The sequence below is a fragment of the Pocillopora verrucosa genome, chromosome 8 (assembly GCF_036669915.1).
Source record: "Pocillopora verrucosa isolate sample1 chromosome 8, ASM3666991v2, whole genome shotgun sequence".
In the NCBI taxonomy this organism is placed as follows: Eukaryota; Metazoa; Cnidaria; class Anthozoa; order Scleractinia; family Pocilloporidae; genus Pocillopora; species Pocillopora verrucosa.
The window spans coordinates 22094774-22113030 of record NC_089319.1 but is presented as its reverse complement, the minus strand read 5'-3'; the positions used below and the strand labels follow the sequence as shown (position 1 = coordinate 22113030).

The window sequence follows — 18257 nt, the reverse complement described above, 5'->3', positions numbered from 1 at the left end:
GATATATATCTCTCGTCATTTGAGTGAAATACCTGACCGTCCGTTACCTTTCCCAGTTATTCAAAAGATAATCATGGTCAATGTAACGTACCCGGGATCTAACAAAGGAGTGAATGAAATGTCAGTTAGCTGCACCTGATATATTTGCCTACTAACCCTGCGCCATATTTGATTGCCTGATTTGTTCCCAGTCCTCTCTCGTACCTTTTCTAAGTGGGTACTGAGCTTTCATCAACGTGGGCTCTGTGACAACAAAAAATTTTGCGAGCAAGTTGTTGCTTAATCAGACATCATGGACATTAATTTTAAAGGAAAGCGTGCTTTAGTAACTGGTGCTGGAAAAGGTAGAATCTTCCCTCTTCTATCACAATGGAAAATTGCATTTTCATGGTTTGCATGAAGGGGCGCGCGTCTATATAATACACTGGCGTTCATTATTATGATTTTACGAACGTCACGCAAATTGGCGCAAAATGTCGCGTTAGATCGGAACATGGTACTTCTGAAGGTATCAGTTAGACTGAAACATACAGGAACGATATGACGAAAACGTGGTTGTTTATCGGTAGGGATAGGTCGCAGTACTGCCAAGATGTTAGTTGAATGTGGTGCTGAGGTCATCGCTTTATCACGAACTCAAGCTGACTTAGACAGCTTAAAAGAAGAGGTAAAGTAATAACAAGGGAGTTCAAAAGTAGTTACGAGTGAGATTACATTACAAACACATCACTGATTTCATCACAAGAACTGCCTTAATGAGCTAGATTCTTTGACTGATAGTTTTTATTACTATTATTATCATCATCATCATTATTACTATCATTATTATTATTATTATTATTAACACAATTATTTTTGTCACTATCATTAATAAAATGGGGAGGGGAGGAAAGGAGGTAGTAGAGACACTCCTCATGTGATTATCAGACATGTTTTTTCTGACAAAATTTCCAACTGTCCTTCCAAATCAATTTTATGCCAGTCAATAAACACAGTTTAGCTGGATAGTCAGTTATTTGATAAAATGAATATAGATATGTTGTAGTAAGGTCTTAAAATACCAGTAACAACTTTTGATGGAATTGTTTTGGTTATTTATGCTCACTCATGGTCATTCCTGGTCACTTGTGTCACTGGAAAGAAACTTTTTGGAAATTTTGAAACACTCTGTGATGCCCACCCATTACCAGTAAGGTGTAATTCAATCTTTGCTTACTTGAGAAAGGTTGGAGTTACTCTGAAAGAGTTGGGAATTAAATTTAAGTCACTATGCCTTTATACAAGCTTCATGCATCCTCCTGACACTTGTTTCTTGGAATAATTGCTTGCAAACTTGCCAGATACAGTTGGGAAGGTTATCTCAGATTACTTTTGACTGAAACATGAATTACAATTATACAACACCTTTTAATATTGAATTTTCCTCTTTGATTAGGCACCAACAATTCAGACAGTTTGTATTGATCTGTCAGACATTGAGGCTGCAGTGAAGAAAGTAAATAACCTTGGTGATATAGATCTTTTAGTAAACAATGCAGGAATTGCATTATTGGATCCTTTTGAAGAAATCAAGATGGGAGATTTTGACAAGTATGTGTTCAAATGTTTTAGGCCACATGAGTATTGCCATTCTAATCTGTATGAAAATTTTGATGTTTTTTGGCTGACTGGAGAAAAAAAAATTATTTGTTATGCATTGATTTCTTCTTTCCCCCTCTTTCAGCATATGGTAACTATAAATAGCCATTATCCATGGTGACTACCTTGTATGGCCATTAAGTTAAACACAGGTTATTTGATGCTTCCTAAGAAATAAATAAGCCTTTTTGAGAGTTTTTCTCATTTTGCAATCTTTTTTTTTTATGATAGGATATTTTCAGTGAATGTGAAGGCACCTCTGTTTATTGCACAGGTATAGTAGCCATTTTTGTAGTTTTAAGGCTGCTACATATGTATTCATTAAACTTTGTTAAAGGTTTGAAACAGTTTATATTTCATTTATTAGGCTGTTTCAAAAAGGATGATTGCCAAAGGGAGTGGAGGAGCAATAGTTAATGTTTCCAGTCAGGCTTCAATGATAGCTTTAAAAGATCACACTCTGTACTGTAAGTTTGCTTACCAATCACTGATGTAAAATGACTGCATTAAAAAATACAATTTGCAGAATTATACAATAAAGAGTAGGTCAAGACATGATGGCCTACAACATAGGAAAATATTCTCTTGTCACTCTACACCATCATTTTGCTACCGCAATTCTTAATATAAACCTTTACTGGTGTTGCATTTGTTGTAGGTTCTACAAAGGCAGCTATGGATATGTTTACAAAAACAATGGCATTAGAACTGGGCCCTTACAAGGTGAGTGATGGTCAAGGATGGTTGGTATTAAGGAAAAACATGAGTGACATGAAATTACCAGTACTTGGTTTGAAACAAGCCTTTGTCTACAATTAGTTTAATTTTCATAACAGTGAACCATGTTTTAGACACTTCACTGCCAAATAAGAAAACATTGTTTATTTAACCCAGATCAGAGTAAATGCTGTGAACCCTACTGTTGTGATGACTGATATGGGAAGGATAGGTTGGTCTGATCCTGCAAAAGCAAAGCCAATGCTAGATACAATACCACTTGGAAGGTTTGCAGGTAAGATACATTTACAGTGTTTAACCCCAAATTATGACATTTTTCTAATATGTATTACAGCTTCTGAAACAATCTCTTAAAAATTAAAAAAGTAGGTACCCAGTACATGTATTCTTCCTCAGTTTGCAAAATTACTAATCACACCTTACAATATGCTCTGTTGCAGAAGTAGAGGATGTTGTTCATGCCATTCTTTATCTCTTAAGTGATAAAGCTGGTATGGTTAATGGAACTATGTTGCCTATTGATGGAGGGCGTCTTGTTCAATAGACAGGCTTCACTGTACATTAGACTCCAAGACTGTTGATAGGAAACTTAATCAGGCTCTCCATTACATATATTGTACAAATGGAATGCACATCCTATATGTTTGTGGTTAGTTTTATTTTCACTCAAATGTTATGAAAGAATGAAAAAATGTCTTATTTACCAATTTATGGTGAATAACAAATGTTTATATTTAGTAGTGTTAAATAAAATAAATAAAGGTTTTGGTATATTGCAATGATTTTTTAGTGTCATGTTTACTCTTTGGCATCAGCAATGCCTCCTGATGTAACTGCAAATGTGGCTTCATTCTCTGGAAGATCAGGGCTGTGAACAAAATGGATATTTCTTAGGGAGAATCAATACCAGAGTCCCTCTTGTGAGATCATACACTGATCTGGCAAGTGTAGTGAAATATTACCCTGACCTTATTTATTTAGTATTTGCTGATGAAATAGGAAAATAAGTTATTGCATGCACATGTAATTCTCGTAGATAATTACATGAAAATTATTTGTATTTAAAAATTATCTTAAGCTGTGACTCAAATTATCGAAGAATTGTCATAGAGGCTACTAAAGGAGGTTTCTAACCTGTCATATATCTTTGCAATTCTTGTTTCTCCTCTCCCTTTCCTTAAACTAATGCGAGTTGTAGAGGCATGTGCCAGAATGTGTCCACCAATTGGCTTCTTGGGATCAGCTTGGAAGCTGAGAGATGATCAAATCTTGGTGAGTATATTTCTTGCTTATAATAGAAATTTATAATGAATAGCTAATTGTTTCCTTCTCATGAAAGGTTCAGTTTACCTCATTGTTGCTGTTATCCAACAAGCCAGTCAGCAATGGAGAAAAAAAGGTATGTACTGTGAGTAGGATAGGGAATGAAATATTGATACTCAATGTAAATTGCCTATTTTGTAAATACACACCTCCTGGATCTGCTGTCATCTGCAAATAAACAGTAGAACAACATATCATTATACCTCCCTTCTACCAAATTTATCTCAATGATAAGGTAGAAATTGTGGTTAAAACTGCAGCTGAAATATAGCAAAAATTAGAAAGATGCACCCAGTGTAACTGATCAAAGGACAACATAAATTAAATGCTGATTTACCCAGTATGTATATACACACTACCTGATTGGTGATAAAGACTGCAACATTAAATTCTGTGAAATAGAGAAAATACTGCTGCTAAGAGGATTAAGAGTTGATATAAACACTACTTTGTTGATAGAGATATAAAGTTAATTCGTTTGTTGACCATCCATGAAAATATGTCCCTTAGAGGGGCCAAATGGTTTCAGGAGTATGTAAAAACTTAAGCAGCAGATGGACACAAACATCTTACTTGTTCTCTGTTTATAATGGGAAGATTATCAGATATCTATTGCTTACCCTCAGACAGTTTTTGCAGTCGAGATAACATCTGTGCTAGTTTTTGCTGCCTGTCAGCCAATTCACCTCTTCCACAAAAATCAACTCTAAATAATGCCATTATTGAGTCGATTATCTGGAAGAGATGATACACCAAACATTGTTGGAACACTACCAAAGAAAATTTGTCCTTTGATTTTAGAAGTTTGAGGAACTAATTTTAGAATAATAACCTATTTTTAATAAATTGTAATTTTCCAATTTGTGCATACCATAAGTTTGAATACTCCTGGTTCTTCATGAAACTTTGCAGCCACACTATCCATCAACTCATATTGGTGTTCACCTATAGATTTTAATAGTAATAATATGTATTGGTGATATTTATCTTATGCCTTGTGGAATTGTAAAAAAAAGTGATTATAACAATCAACTGATACAATGGTGATTTAAAAAATTGTTTTAAGCATTACTACTCTAATTAAATCACCAAAAAGACGGGCTGGGCAGCTAATGGTAAAATCCATATAGTTTCAAATAAGTATTGTGACCTACTTGTATATGCTCTGCAATAGAGAACATTGTCCAGCATTGCATTCTGGTCAAGATTAAACCTGTCTGCAATCTCTCTTAGGCGATCAGGTCTGCTATTATTGATTAAGGAGCTAAAGTCGCAGATTTACTGTTTTTAAAAAAATACAGAAATGGCTTTAAAAGTGCAAAATAATTAACATTTAGAGTGGTTGATTACATGTGTGAAATTCAAGAAAAAAAAAAGGATACAAAGTATTCTAAAAGAGGAACAAATTAAATGAGTTAGTGAAGTTTGTATTTAATAATTTTGTCTATGAGTCTCCACAATGGATTAACAATAAGTAGCCCAATGACTGCCTTTTTGAGGGTATGGTCATTTTCAGACATTCAAGCATATTAATTTCCTTTGAAAGACACTCCCTCAAGTGCCAGTCTTCCAACTCAGGCCTTATACAAATTCTCTCCCATGAACTTTCATGGAAACATTTTAAAAACAATACTATGGTCACTTAGTTCACAACACCATAAAATAATGTTTACATCATTCATCCATACATATTTAAGAACTGATTATGGATGGTAAGGTTACGGGGAAGCCTTACTAAATGTTGCAGATAACATCATCATTACCAATATAAGCTAAGGGAAATTGCAGATAGTCTTGACCATACACATAAATCATATTAATGGATTTGTTAAGTTAAAAGTACCTCAGTATCAATGAAAATCACTTTTCCACCGGTGTACCCATTTGCACCTGGCAGCTGTGCTGAAACTAATGGTATCACATTTAACAATATTAACTTCATTTTAATCCAAAGAGAAAACAACTCAGTCAGAGAATGTTTTTAAAACTCACCACAGAGTGTGTGTGACAGTTGAGTTTTGCCGGTCCTGAACTCTGATTGATAAAAAAAGGGTTGTCCTCATTTTTATTCAACAGAGGATTTTTAAGGTATAATAGTGACAAGATTACTTACAAAATCATCTCTGAAAAAAGATTGGATATGTGTAATGTAATAAATACGTAGCTTTTGAAAAGTCAGAGACTACTACTATAATACCAGTGGGTTACTTTACCTCCAAAAACCTCTGTTATAGACATGCTCTCTATTCCTCCTAAAATTGTGAGACTCAAAAGTTTAAAATCAAGCAAAAATGTGTCTTAATAAGTCAAAGTCAAAGTAGTATGTTAAAAATACATCTGAAACTGATCAACACATACCTCCAAGGAGTTTGCTGTGGAAAGACAGAATGTTGTAAAAACGTGTTTTAGTACTTGCTGAGATAAGTAATAAGTTTCACTTTTAATTTACATACTCCAGCTCAGTGCTTCCACTAGAAATCCTGAAAACCATCTTCCTCATATCACTGTATTCTAAAGCTGTGACAAATCCAGCATTCTATAAGAAAAAGAGTGAAATTGTCATATAGAGGATCAAAAGAGATGAATGATTGTTTAGGATCAGGTAACAAAGTTTTTCAGAAATACTTACAGCTAACTTTGCAGAAGCTTCCTGAAAGAAATCAAAGGTAATTAGTCAGTCAAATATTCTCATACAACGGAGCAAAACTAATTATAATTGTAATGGATGGATAAATTTCAAGAAGGATAACATTTGAGAAAATCTATGAAGTGTCTTTCTTTATTAGTTTTAAAATCATATAAAGAAGAAATCAAAATAAGGTAATTTGAATTAAAAATCTTGGCGGTCTTGGCAATGTCACGAAACATTGATTTCACCTTAATTTTCTCCATTTTTGCCTCTGATATCCCTTTTATCTGACACATCTTTCGCCTTGTAGTCATCTTCACACCCTGTGGAAATACAATCAATTAATCAAACACCCCAATCAATTTTGTTAATAGGCCTGATGAAGGGTTTGTAATCCGTCGTCTTAGTTTATACCAAAAGTGCACTTTAGACTTAAGTAGGTAACGTGTTGATGGCTCTTCAAGCGATGTTTTTACTTTATAAAAGCCCATTTTTTAAGAATGCCCACAAATTTTAAGCTGCTACATACTTTTATGGTGCATATTCCCGCTGATTTGAGCTTCTTTATATCAGTCACATTCTGAAAAACAAATGAACCAAGAATTTTGAGTTAAAAGACTGTACAGAGGAGCGTATTTGAACCGAAAAAGGTCACTTTACACGTTATTGTCATGCATACTCACAATTCCATGGTTCTGTAGAAGGTCAATGTCTTGATAAAATGAATCCTAAAGTGTTAAGCGAAAAAAGTTTAATAACATGTAGAAAATACTCATATATATATATATTTGATATTCCAAATTTTATATCTATGGAAAAAAACTCCCTTTTATTCAGCTGATTAGTTACAATGTATTAATAACTTATATATGCTACATTTTAGAAAAACACGATAATTAAATTTTTAAATTAAACTCAACAGCCTTTGAAAAAAACATTTTCTCTTACCTCTTCCTGGTCGCTTAATTCTTCTTCCACCACTTGATCGCGACTAGTGGTAATTTCCATTATATTTAAGTTTTTTTCTGATGTTGTTAAGCTTCCTAAACCTGTGGTATTAAAATATAAGATGTCTCTTCATTTTTTTCGGACGTGAATGATTTTCTATAATAATAATAACCGTTCGGGTTTTTTTGCTCTAAATTCATTGAGAAATTTTACTCCTCACCGACAAGCTGTCTGAAAAGAATTTAGATCGTACAACCAAAAACTACTCTGTCGCTTTGAGTTACCTTTTAAAACAAAAGCAACACCTTACAGTGTGAAACTTTTACGTTTCTTGGCAAACAGAACCTGCTTAGGAAATGAAACGGAAACGTGGTTTTTCTTCCCGCGCAAAATGAGCGGTAGACGCGCACATTTTTCCCGCCACTTTATTCACTACAGCTAAGGACATTATAGGATGTCTTACATCATTCAGTAAAAAGAATCAGAGAGAAAAACTCACTTGTGAATGATACTAGGGAACATTATCAGTTTTGGAGCGGCTTGAGTAAAAATATATGTTCATACGCGGTGATGTAATCAAATTAATCTGACCAATCGGATCTAGCCCCAAATAGTTTATCAGAAAGAAAGGGAACATCCTGAGAGAAAAGCACAGCTCTCTGAGGGTAAACCTTCTTCACGTGTAAACGTGCGCATTGAAAGAGAACCAGTGCGCCCATTTTAGATTGATGAAAAAAGGCGTCGCGAATAAGTTTACCATGAAACTTGGGTTCCTTCCGATCTAAAATCTAAAGCAATAATTTTCTTTAAGATAAGTTTTATAAATACTAATTTATCCAGCGCTGGGGCTCTAATTTCCATTAGGGAACGTGCTAAGTTTGTTTACTGACCTTGATTTGGACCCTGGCGAAAGTTCTTGTTTTGGCTTATGATATCAAAGATTAATTCACACGTGATTGGAAGCATTAAGTGTGTTGTTTTTTATTAGCGAGATTCTTGCAAAAGTGTTTGGGTTAGTATTCTGAAAACAAATGTTTTATCTTTCGAGGTCGGTCGGCCTACTTGATCACTTATGCATTGGTAGCGAATAAATAAGTACTAATGTACTTTAGAGTTAACTTAGAAGTCAGTGAGAATCAAAGAGAGATGAATCAGAGTTAGATTCAAACGACCTTAGTTTCACAGTGTGAAGTTAAATTAATGTATGCAGTATTTCATATAAGATAAACGAGAGAATTAAGACTGGAAAAGACAGATCGCAAGTTATTGGTGCCTTTCGTAAAAGGTTGTTGCGGTCTGCTGCTAGTTTTCCCATCATTGCGACCCAGCTCATGCACGGGGAACTCTGCTTCAACGGCAACTACGTGAAGTTGTTTCTGGGCTTGAAGACGTGCCATTGACAATATCACTACCTCGTCATCACGGCCGAATCGCCAAATCTCACGCGTGTACTCTAATGTTTACACTCCTTTCAATCACTTGAAAAGTATTCTCACACGTCGCAAAATAAACATGCGAAATATCTTTTCAGACAACTCATTATAATCAAGTCTATTTCCATCTTTATTAATTTATATATTACTTATTAAATAACATGCACTTTCTTGTTTGTTTATATCATCTGTACAAGTAATACAGACCCTTTACTCTATTTGGATACTTTAACCCTTTAACTCTCAATATGTCATTTGTAATTCTCCTTACTGTCTGCTGTACAGTTCTGATGTTAGTTTGGAGAATTTGGCATTGGATCAACTAATAATCCCCTAATTAAGATTTTTCTTTATTCTCATCACTTGTCTGCTCGATATTGTATTGATATTGTAAGGAGAAATTCTGTCTTGGTCACTCATGGGAGTTAAAGGGTTAAACTTTGATATCTTGAGAACCCCTAATTTTAATTTGAACTCGGCGTCTTTCACATAGTTATCCTTGAACGCATTTGTAGTATTGTTCCACCAGGTTACTGATGTGAGCGAAAGCAGTTCTTAAACCAACCTTCAACAGACCTAGAAAAATACGAAAAGTACAATCAATAAGGTGTCTCAACCAAGGAGAAGAGGGTTGCACAGTTTTGGTTCAATAAATCAAAACCATAACTGAGGTGTGGCGTCCATGAATTGAGATATCTTCAGTATTTACCTGATTTGTAGCTACCTTCCAGCATCGTCTGCAACGAGTCTCGGACGTCAATTTGAATCAGTATTGCTGCATTTGTGTGAACTGAAGAATCTGGAACAAACAAAGAAACCGTCTCTTTCGACTCAGTTGATAAAGCAAAATCATCTCGTAATACCCCACCGACGAAGCACCACAGTTTCTTTAGAAAGTTATCCCCTTTGTTCATTTCAGTTAACGTTCAATACCTCAAGCTCCTTGATATGTTTCTAGCTTTGCAGAATATTGCAATATATTATAACACATTTCGATTAAGCGTCGTAAAACCAAAGCAAAGAAGTTAGGGCTAATCAGAACCAAGGAGGTATCACATGGAGCTGTTGAAAGCCATGAATGAAAACAGGCAATCTCTGAAGCTCAGCAGTGGAGCTATCTCTACAAAAAGACTCATTTTGCTTATTAATCCATCTCAATTGATATTCGAGATGAAATTATTCGCCAAGACGGAACACTTTTAACGCTGAAGACGTAAAGTCGTCGACCATCTTCTCCAGCGTGCAGGAAATCTTCCTGATTATTCGGTGATCTTTGTTTTCTTTTCATAATCTGCACGGAACTAAACTGATCACAACATCTCATGTTTTTATAGAGAGGAAAATCGCCAACAAGATTGTAGCTTGAGCAAGCCCAACGCAGAGAGTAAGGGTGATCACGAGGAGAGGGGGGGGGGTGTGAGTGGGTGGGGGGGTATGAGTGGGTGGGCGGACACGGGGAAGGTGGGCACGGGGGTGAGCACGGGAAGGTTGAGAGGAAGGGGGAGGGGAGGAAAAGGATTTTTACAAACGTTTCCCACCCAACAGCAAACAACATGGACATTTTAGTGCGACGATGGACGTGTACTAGACGGAAGGGTGTAAGTTTACGACATTCATTTACAAGCTTGAACTGCTCTTAGGATGTCTTTCATCTGACAGATGTTCCGTTGTTGGCGAGCTATGGACGTGGCGTGTGTCTATCCTGAATGAGAGTTTATTTACACAGGACTTTAGAAACGATGATCTGATGATTATATACAAGAATCAATTTACGAGTGGCAGCTTGTGTTTCCGCTAAAGATAATAACTTCATTTAAAAATCCGCGGGTTTAATTATAGCTAGAGTAATCCATTTATTTTGCGGTTATGAAAGGTTCGAGCTCACGGAACGCATAACCTATGCCCAGAACAGACCAGAATTCCAATTGCTCCTCCCTAAATTTACAGTGAATCTTGTGTGGGCGTATATCCTACAATGCATCTAACAACTGAGGGAAAGCCTAAGATCCCTCACTGTCTAAACGCAACAAGGAAGCTATTAACAAAACAGGAATAGTTCATTCACCGATGATATATTTTTGTACCTGATGAAGTGTGAGGTGATAACACAAATCCAGACAGGTCTGCAAGCACTCTTGTGAACCCCTACCCAGAAAGAGACATATTAGCGCGTTGTCAAATTATCGGCTCGTCCTCACTCCGTAAATTAAAAAAGTAAGTTGATCCATTATCACGTAATCATATATAAATCCTATTAACGAATTCTTCAACAATTCATTGCATTGATGGACTACCGCGACGTTTGTTTACTTACTTAGAACCCCCAGCAATTTAAAACGTAGTAACTACACTTATATGAAACTTCTTCAAACGAAACAATCGTAATAGAAGTGCTAGAAGATTTCAAGCTAAGTTGGAGAAAATTGTAAAAGATGGTGTACCCTCTTACGCCCTTTTTTTTTTTTTTCGTAACAACATTTGATTTATTTTGGCGACGGTTCAAGCTGCTCTGTCGCCCTTCAAAAACAACTTCCCGTCTGATTTAAAAAGATATATTCGACGGCGTGTTTGTTAAACGAAGCGGGCAGGAAATTGCAACTCCAAGCCACAAGATAAGCCGTAAAACTGATTAATAGACTGCCAAATAACACTCGAAGGTCACCAAGAATATGGCCTGAACCCAACAACTTTCTGTGAAGAAGAACACTACTATCCTGGCGCGCGCGTCTTAGGGTTTGATTTGGTTTGTGATCGTAAAAAACATTGTCGCACACACTAATGTTTTGGTCTTTTGGAAAGTTGATGTGTTTAAATTTTTCTAAAAACCAAGCTCTGCTGAAAGACTAACCTGAACTTGTGGAATGTGGGAATGATACGTTGACCATAACACCATTCCTACAATATTAAAAAAATTTGACACTCATTGTAAATTTTTATCTTTTTCTATGTTTATGGTATTTATCATGTTGTAATATGTGGATTGTGACACCCAACCCATTTCACCAATCGCAAGAGGGGGCGTAATCAACATTCCCCTATTAGGGGGGGAAGGGTCCTACACCAGCATCATCCTGGTGTTGGAGGGGGGGGGGAACGCCAAGTTTTCTTAAATTCAAGAATGATCACTTTTTCGATAAAAAGGTGACCACCCTCTCCCTTATCTAGGCCTATACATCGTTCGAGTGCATAACGTATGCAACATATTTGCGTCAAAGCTGCGTGAACTCGCAATAGTGGTATTATTCGATAATATCGCTCAGATTGCAGTGGTTGGAGTGCATTTCGATTAAGTGTCGCGAAACCACAGCCAAAGTAATCACAACGACCAATCAGGTTATAGGAAAATATCACATGAACTCGACGCAAGAACACGCAAACTGCCTGGAGCGCGGGAAAAGTCTAGAAAATCAGTCATGTGATTAGTTTTCAGAGTGGCGTGCTTTTTTTTTCTGGACTAATCATAGTACAAAAACGGTTTGACTTTTTAACACTCAATTAAAAATTTCTCTGACAGAATGGTATTGGAATGTTGCGTAGACTAGGTAGACCTTTCAAACAAACTACATGTACACCTTGCATTTGTTTCATTTTTCTTTGCTAAACCGCCATTATCGACAAATACCTGATGTTCCATTTCTAGTTAAGTACGATGGTATCCACATTCTTTGGAGACATACATCTCTGGGGGCAGCACTTGGCAGAGGAACACTGTATTTATTATATACGATGCTGGCGTGTGGAATTGACTCTGCAGATACGATAACAGAAAATTGTCAAGGGCTTCTTCCATGCTCTCCGACAAGATTGTTAATTATCCAAAATTATCCTACAACGACAAGGTGATAATCAAATGACGCCGTAAACAACAATAACAAACTGCTCTTTATAGAGAAAATAAAAATGGGTTACTACGTGTAAGGTCTGGTCATAACCTTCCACTCTTTGCTAGAAAGCAAAAACTACGTTTACTTAATTTCATTGCACAGGATTGATCCGACCTGCACTCAGCTTGCGTAATCTTTCTGTCATCAGTAAAGTTCAAAGACGAAGAAACATTTACTTACCCTCTACTTTTTGTAAAACTTCTTCTCCTCGAAAAGGTTGGTCTAGCTGGAACAAAAAAGGAATTGTAAATACAAGTTAGTCAAGATGATTGATTTTCGAGTTGGTTAAATCCCGGGGGGTACAGAAACAGTGTCCCTTAAACGGACTTCTATCATTTCTTGTCCATTACTGTCTCCACCTCTCAAGGATAAATAGAAAGACAGATTATCATTCAAGTGCACAGAGCCTTAGAGTTTTTCAAACTTAAAGAAACCAACATCATGAGAATTGTATAACAGACAGTAAAGATAATTCCTAAAGAGATTTTGAGAATGATAAGGTTAAAAACTACAGGTAGTATTTCCCTCAGTGTAAGGCATATTACTATGAAGCTATATCTTTTATGTCAGCTCTGTCACCAATTTCTAACATGCACAAATGCAACTTTAAAATTACATGCATCTTACCTTGCCTCCCTTTTTCATTGCAAGCTGAAGGTAATCAAATGCAATGTCTGGAGGTACAGGGATGACACCTTCAATCTATGAAGTAAAATTAATGAAAAATAATAAGAAACATGGTAAATCTTAAGGTTGATCAAAAAACCACTTGCCAAAACATCATTGGGTAGTACACATGACTCTCCCCAACCTCCCTCAACTTTACAATCCCAAGATAGCAGGTGGGAACTGCTCATTTGTCCCCTTTGCTTTATCAAGGTACAAGACTGTTTACCTTTACAGCAGCCTTGTCGTTATGTGTAAAGCTTAGTCGTGATACTGTTACTCCATTCTTGGTGTCAGTCTTCTTCCAATTCTCACTCTCAATGATTTGACAGAGTCTTGCCCAAAACTAAACAAAACAAATTTTAATGATGAAGAATGTTTCACAAAATAGTCCTAGTTGGAAGAAACTAAATCATTTTTGCTAAACAGGACTATGACAATTTGGTCGGCAGTCTAACTCACTTATATTTATGCAGGGCAGCAGTCAAGTAGCTTTTTAAGGGTTGGATCATTTAAAACTCTGGATAATCAGAATCCATACTAAATTATCCTGTTATAGCTATCCAAACTTCAGCTAACTAGATTCCAGCTGATCAAGATCTAGCCAAGAAAAATCCAGCTGCTTCAATCCAGAGTTCCACAATCTGTTGAGCCACAATCACACCAACAACACTCTGGAGAACCAAAATTTGACAAACCCCAATCATCAAATTCTGCTTAACTCCAATCTGGCTTACCAAAACCCATCCAAATCCCTATTCAAACCAAAATACTGTTTACTAACAAACATTTTTGTGTCTTCAGCTTGCATTTACCTCCATTCTCTGAACAGGATCCAAACAAACTTCTTGCTTGGAATCATTTTCTCCTTGCCGCCTGCTAGATGGTTTTCTAGACTGTGAAGTAAGTCATATAGTAAGGATTATAATGTTAACTCTTTAAACCCTAACAGTGACGAACATCTAATTTCTCCTCACAACATCACTCACAAATCAAACATTAAGGTCATGAGATTACAGAAGAAGATCATCAACTAAAGAAACTCTTGATCGTTGAACAAATTCTCTTTGTCAGAATCTTAGGAAATGTCTAGGGAGTAGTATGGAGAATATGCATACTGATGTTAGAGAGTAAAGGGTTAATCAGGTAAGGACAGGCCAGAGAAAGACAGTTGTGGGTGGTATTGACCTCTGTTTATAAAACCTGAGCAGAATTCATCCAATCCAAAGTTTAAACCAATAGTTCTGTTGATGACTTCAACTCAGTTTCTCTTTGTGTCAGTCACTGTTACCCTTGCACTAATCTCCAAAATACATACTCGTCTTGTCATCCTCTGTCGCACACTTTTTTTCCTCTTTTCAAATTTGTCTTGTGGCTCTGCTTGCAAAGATTCTGTTGCTGCATTGAGTACTTCCATCCAGCTTAGCTTATCATCCACAGTTTCTGTGCAAAAATAGAGCATTGCATCAAATTTTTTAAAACATCTTAGGAAAATTTAGCTGTAATCTTTCAAATCTAAGCATTTAATTTGCATGAACTTGCCCCACTCCTGACTACAATCACTCCTTTTGGGTCTTTCCTTTCCAATTTTGATATTTTTTTTATCTTACTCACCTCAAAGGTTGTACTTTTCCTTTACATGGAGAAGCAATTTTGGATGCCTCAACCAAAATCAATACAATTAATTTTTATAAAGCATTATTTTTTGTCTCACAATAAGGCCACTTCTGATAGGGAAAGTAACACTTTGACAGCAAACTACAAGTCTTCTCCAGGCAGTAAGGTCAAATATCACTAAGAGTTTACAGAAACAACTTATAAAGCACAGAATCGTATATTTATGAAATAATAAATCTAAACCTCATTCTTAACAAAACTGAGGGAGAGCTACAGCCACACTGACATAAAACATTTACCATCTCATATCTATGAGGCCAACACTAAATATGTTAAACAACTCTCTTATTTGTTTCAAATTTGTTTGTTGGGGAATTGCTATAAAATAGTATTAAAAGTTAACAAACAAACTCACCACAGCTAATGTAGTAAGTTCTCTTGGCAAAATCATCAAACACTGGACCAAGAGCAAAGCAGTTTGGTTTCTTCTTTCTTTCTCCTTCTTCAAGTTCACGTGCAGCATCTGTAGTATTATACATAAAAAAAAATAATACATAGTCCAATCACTTCATTTGCATAATGTAGTGAGTTGGTAATGAGTTAAAATTAAAAAAAGATCTTGGGCAAAAAAGACCACTTGTTGGGTTGGGAGTTTAAAATTTATATAAAACATATTCTTACATGTGGAATTAAGTTCTATCCGTCCAGCTGGTTGGTTTAATGCAATATCATCCATTTTCCTGCAAATTAGACCACAATTTTATTTCTGTTTACACTGTTGACTTCCCATAACTAGCATTTTTGAGGGAATTGAAAAAAGTTTCAGTTATCAAAAGTTGACAGAAATAGGGAAAAAACTACTGTGTTTATTGGCAGTATTTCTAATGATACTAGTGCACATTTTAACTGAACTTAATCAGTGGAGAGAATTTTGAGAAAAGGTTGGATATATAATGTATTGACAGAGTGAGTTTTTGAGCATTGACACTATTAGGTGATTGTTTATTCATCAGTTTTGCAAAACAGATCTTTGAGAGGCACAGGTGTTGAAAAAAATTTGTTTCCAAAGATGAAAGTATAGAGGGAAACTGAAAATGAGTGGGATTTCTAAAATTGGGATATTTTCAGAAATAGTTCACTGGCATGTGACCCAGAATGGTGCACTAAATTATGGCATGTTATTGAAAACATTTTTTTATGTTATCCACAGTTATATCCCCATAAATTAATTCAACCAACAATAACAATGCAAGTGAGGTTGACAACTATCAGGAAAAAATAATTGTTTGAAAAAATTGTCTGTTTTTTTAGCAGGTGTTTGCAAAATGGGATATGATGCTAATTTTGTGATATTCAACAGAGCAAAACAGATCTTACAACACTTAGAACTGATTTATTCAGATCTCTTCAGGAAGTCCTCTAAAGGTAAATCTCTCGCAATATTTCAAGATTTCTCAAATTTTCATCACCTGTTAAATTTTTTTTTTTTTTTTATAAACAACTGTGTACACCTTTACAAAGTTTGGTAAATTATGCAAATTGAAGGGAAGAGTGATGAAAAAACTGATAAAAAGATAACAAGACATTTTAAGAAAAATTACAAAAGCTGAATATCTTTTAGCATATCTACAATTGTTGTCTGACTTGGCTGTATCTGCAGTTGTGAAAAGAAACAGAAACCCAGATCAATCTTCAATATATCCAGTACTAATCAATCAACAAAACTAGTTATGAAATCAACATTTTCCATATTTTGCAGTCTCATTTTAATAAAGGGATCATCACGCCTTCTTGTAAATTGTATAACTAACCACATCCTGTATTTCTTCTCAAAAAAATAATAATTTGCTGATTTGACAAAATTAAATGCAAAAGCATGTTTGAAATATCTCTATGGGTCGTCTGCATGGATAGAAAAATGAAAAAAATCACAAAGTAAAGAAAGAGGTCAGCTGGGAGCAATTTTCAAGAATTCCAAGCAATTTTAAGCAGTTATAAGGAATACTACAGGCAGTAAATTTTACCAGTAGCTGCCTGAAAAGGAAAACACTGAGAATGAGCTAGCCATGGTATAAATTTCTTTAGCACAATTTCATCAAGATCATACCGCCTTCCAAAAAGTCGAAGGTTCATAGGTTAAAACTACACTTCCTTCAGTGAATCAAAATTCTTTCATTTTGCTAAGAATTTGTGCTTTGCGTGCCTTAGCCAATATTTTAGTTTCATTTAGATTATATTTATAGACTGTTGCATAAACGCAATACGTAAGTGTAACTACTGTGTGAAAAAGTTTCAAGACAAGCTATGAAACAAAAGACTTTTGAGATCATTTCTCCAAGTATAATTAAATCATTCTACCAGATGTTTGGTAACAGAATATCACTGTGTAAATATAAGCTTATTGATTATGGAGCCTAATGCGATTGCTATCGAATCGCTCGACCAACATTGCTCAGATCTGAAACTTCAGACGAGCCAAAATGTCTCGAGTCTTCCGTAAAAGCTGATAAATTTTAAGTTTTCCCTCGCCGCACGAAATACGTAACAGCAAGTACACGGATGTTTTCTCGCTTCGGGCACGTTCTTTGATAAATATTTTACGATCTTTTCGTGAGTCGTGACTTCTCAGTACAGCCTTTTAACAGAGTTAAATATTCATGGATATTTACACAACAAAGAACCAAACAGACTTAAGGTGTCCATTACAAAAAGACACGAAAACAACAATAACAGTCACCTGTAATATGACCAAGAGGCTCCATTCGAACCTCTTACAAGCCGGCACCATCGTTTGCGCCAGTTCGTCTGACCAAGGACAGCTTGTCCACTTTCTTTAACAACCCAGCCTTCTTTGACAACAAATTCCTCTTCCATAGAAGCGAAAGTACAAAATTTTAATCCTACACTAAGACCATTCGCGAGGCAGCCATTTTAACTATTACCCATAACTCCTTTCCCGCTTGCATCACGATTTAGAGGACATTTGGCTATTTACCGAAATTCAACACTTTAAGAAGAAGCTTGACTGCTGCAGCATTGTCGCTCGCCTCCGGGTTCAATCTGATAAAACAGCATGAAATTAAGAAACGAACCCCATACCCAGGACACCTATGTCCAGTGGAAGACATTTCCAGATAACGTTCACGTGATCCCCAGCTGCAAAATGAAAAAAGGACTCATTATTTAACCAAATGGTGGAAAAACCCTAAACAAACAGAGAGTAAGGGGAAAATATTTCCTTCAAAAAATTTTCACGCGGAAACGCTTTAAAATTGATGGCAAACTAAAAAAAAAATCAAGATTGTAAAACACAAAAGAACGAGAATCAAAATGACAGAAAAGGAAGAAGATCAAGATGTATTTTGCGACCGTAAAATCCAC

At 35.8% G+C, this 18257-nt stretch overlaps 3 protein-coding genes across 3 annotated transcripts; 1 reads left to right on the top strand and 2 right to left on the bottom strand.

Annotated features, from left to right (window-relative positions):
* The first annotated feature begins 210 nt into the window (after positions 1 to 210).
* Positions 211 to 3073, top strand: LOC131786001 (L-xylulose reductase-like). The gene is made up of 8 exons (XM_059102977.2): positions 211 to 344; positions 570 to 667; positions 1436 to 1590; positions 1870 to 1912; positions 2006 to 2105; positions 2297 to 2361; positions 2533 to 2650; positions 2817 to 3073. Exons 1-8 carry the CDS (start codon positions 293 to 295, stop codon positions 2918 to 2920), a joined length of 735 nt encoding a protein of 244 aa, XP_058958960.2. The 5' UTR covers positions 211 to 292; the 3' UTR covers positions 2921 to 3073.
* Positions 3074 to 3108: 35 nt separating this feature from the next.
* On the bottom strand, positions 3109 to 7920 carry LOC131786002 (meiotic recombination protein DMC1/LIM15 homolog). The gene is made up of 20 exons (XM_059102979.2): positions 7561 to 7920; positions 7277 to 7377; positions 7012 to 7056; positions 6858 to 6908; positions 6577 to 6651; positions 6329 to 6349; positions 6153 to 6235; positions 6058 to 6071; positions 5913 to 5951; positions 5692 to 5733; positions 5543 to 5607; positions 5082 to 5089; positions 4854 to 4945; positions 4571 to 4644; positions 4320 to 4434; positions 4059 to 4090; positions 3849 to 3867; positions 3727 to 3736; positions 3511 to 3627; positions 3109 to 3244 (listed from the first exon to the last, which is right to left on the bottom strand). The coding sequence occupies exons 2-20, from the start codon at positions 7334 to 7336 to the stop codon at positions 3175 to 3177; spliced, it is 1032 nt and encodes a 343-aa protein (XP_058958962.2). The 5' UTR covers positions 7337 to 7377; positions 7561 to 7920; the 3' UTR covers positions 3109 to 3174.
* Positions 7921 to 8725: 805 nt separating this feature from the next.
* On the bottom strand, positions 8726 to 18181 carry LOC131785996 (uncharacterized). Its single transcript, XM_066171581.1, has 13 exons — positions 17614 to 18181; positions 15558 to 15616; positions 15292 to 15399; positions 14578 to 14702; positions 14075 to 14155; positions 13489 to 13605; positions 13221 to 13295; positions 12774 to 12819; positions 12332 to 12457; positions 11558 to 11604; positions 10794 to 10854; positions 9419 to 9508; positions 8726 to 9285 (listed from the first exon to the last, which is right to left on the bottom strand). The coding sequence occupies exons 1-13, from the start codon at positions 17748 to 17750 to the stop codon at positions 9203 to 9205; spliced, it is 1155 nt and encodes a 384-aa protein (XP_066027678.1). The 5' UTR covers positions 17751 to 18181; the 3' UTR covers positions 8726 to 9202.
* Positions 18182 to 18257: the final 76 nt, after the last annotated feature.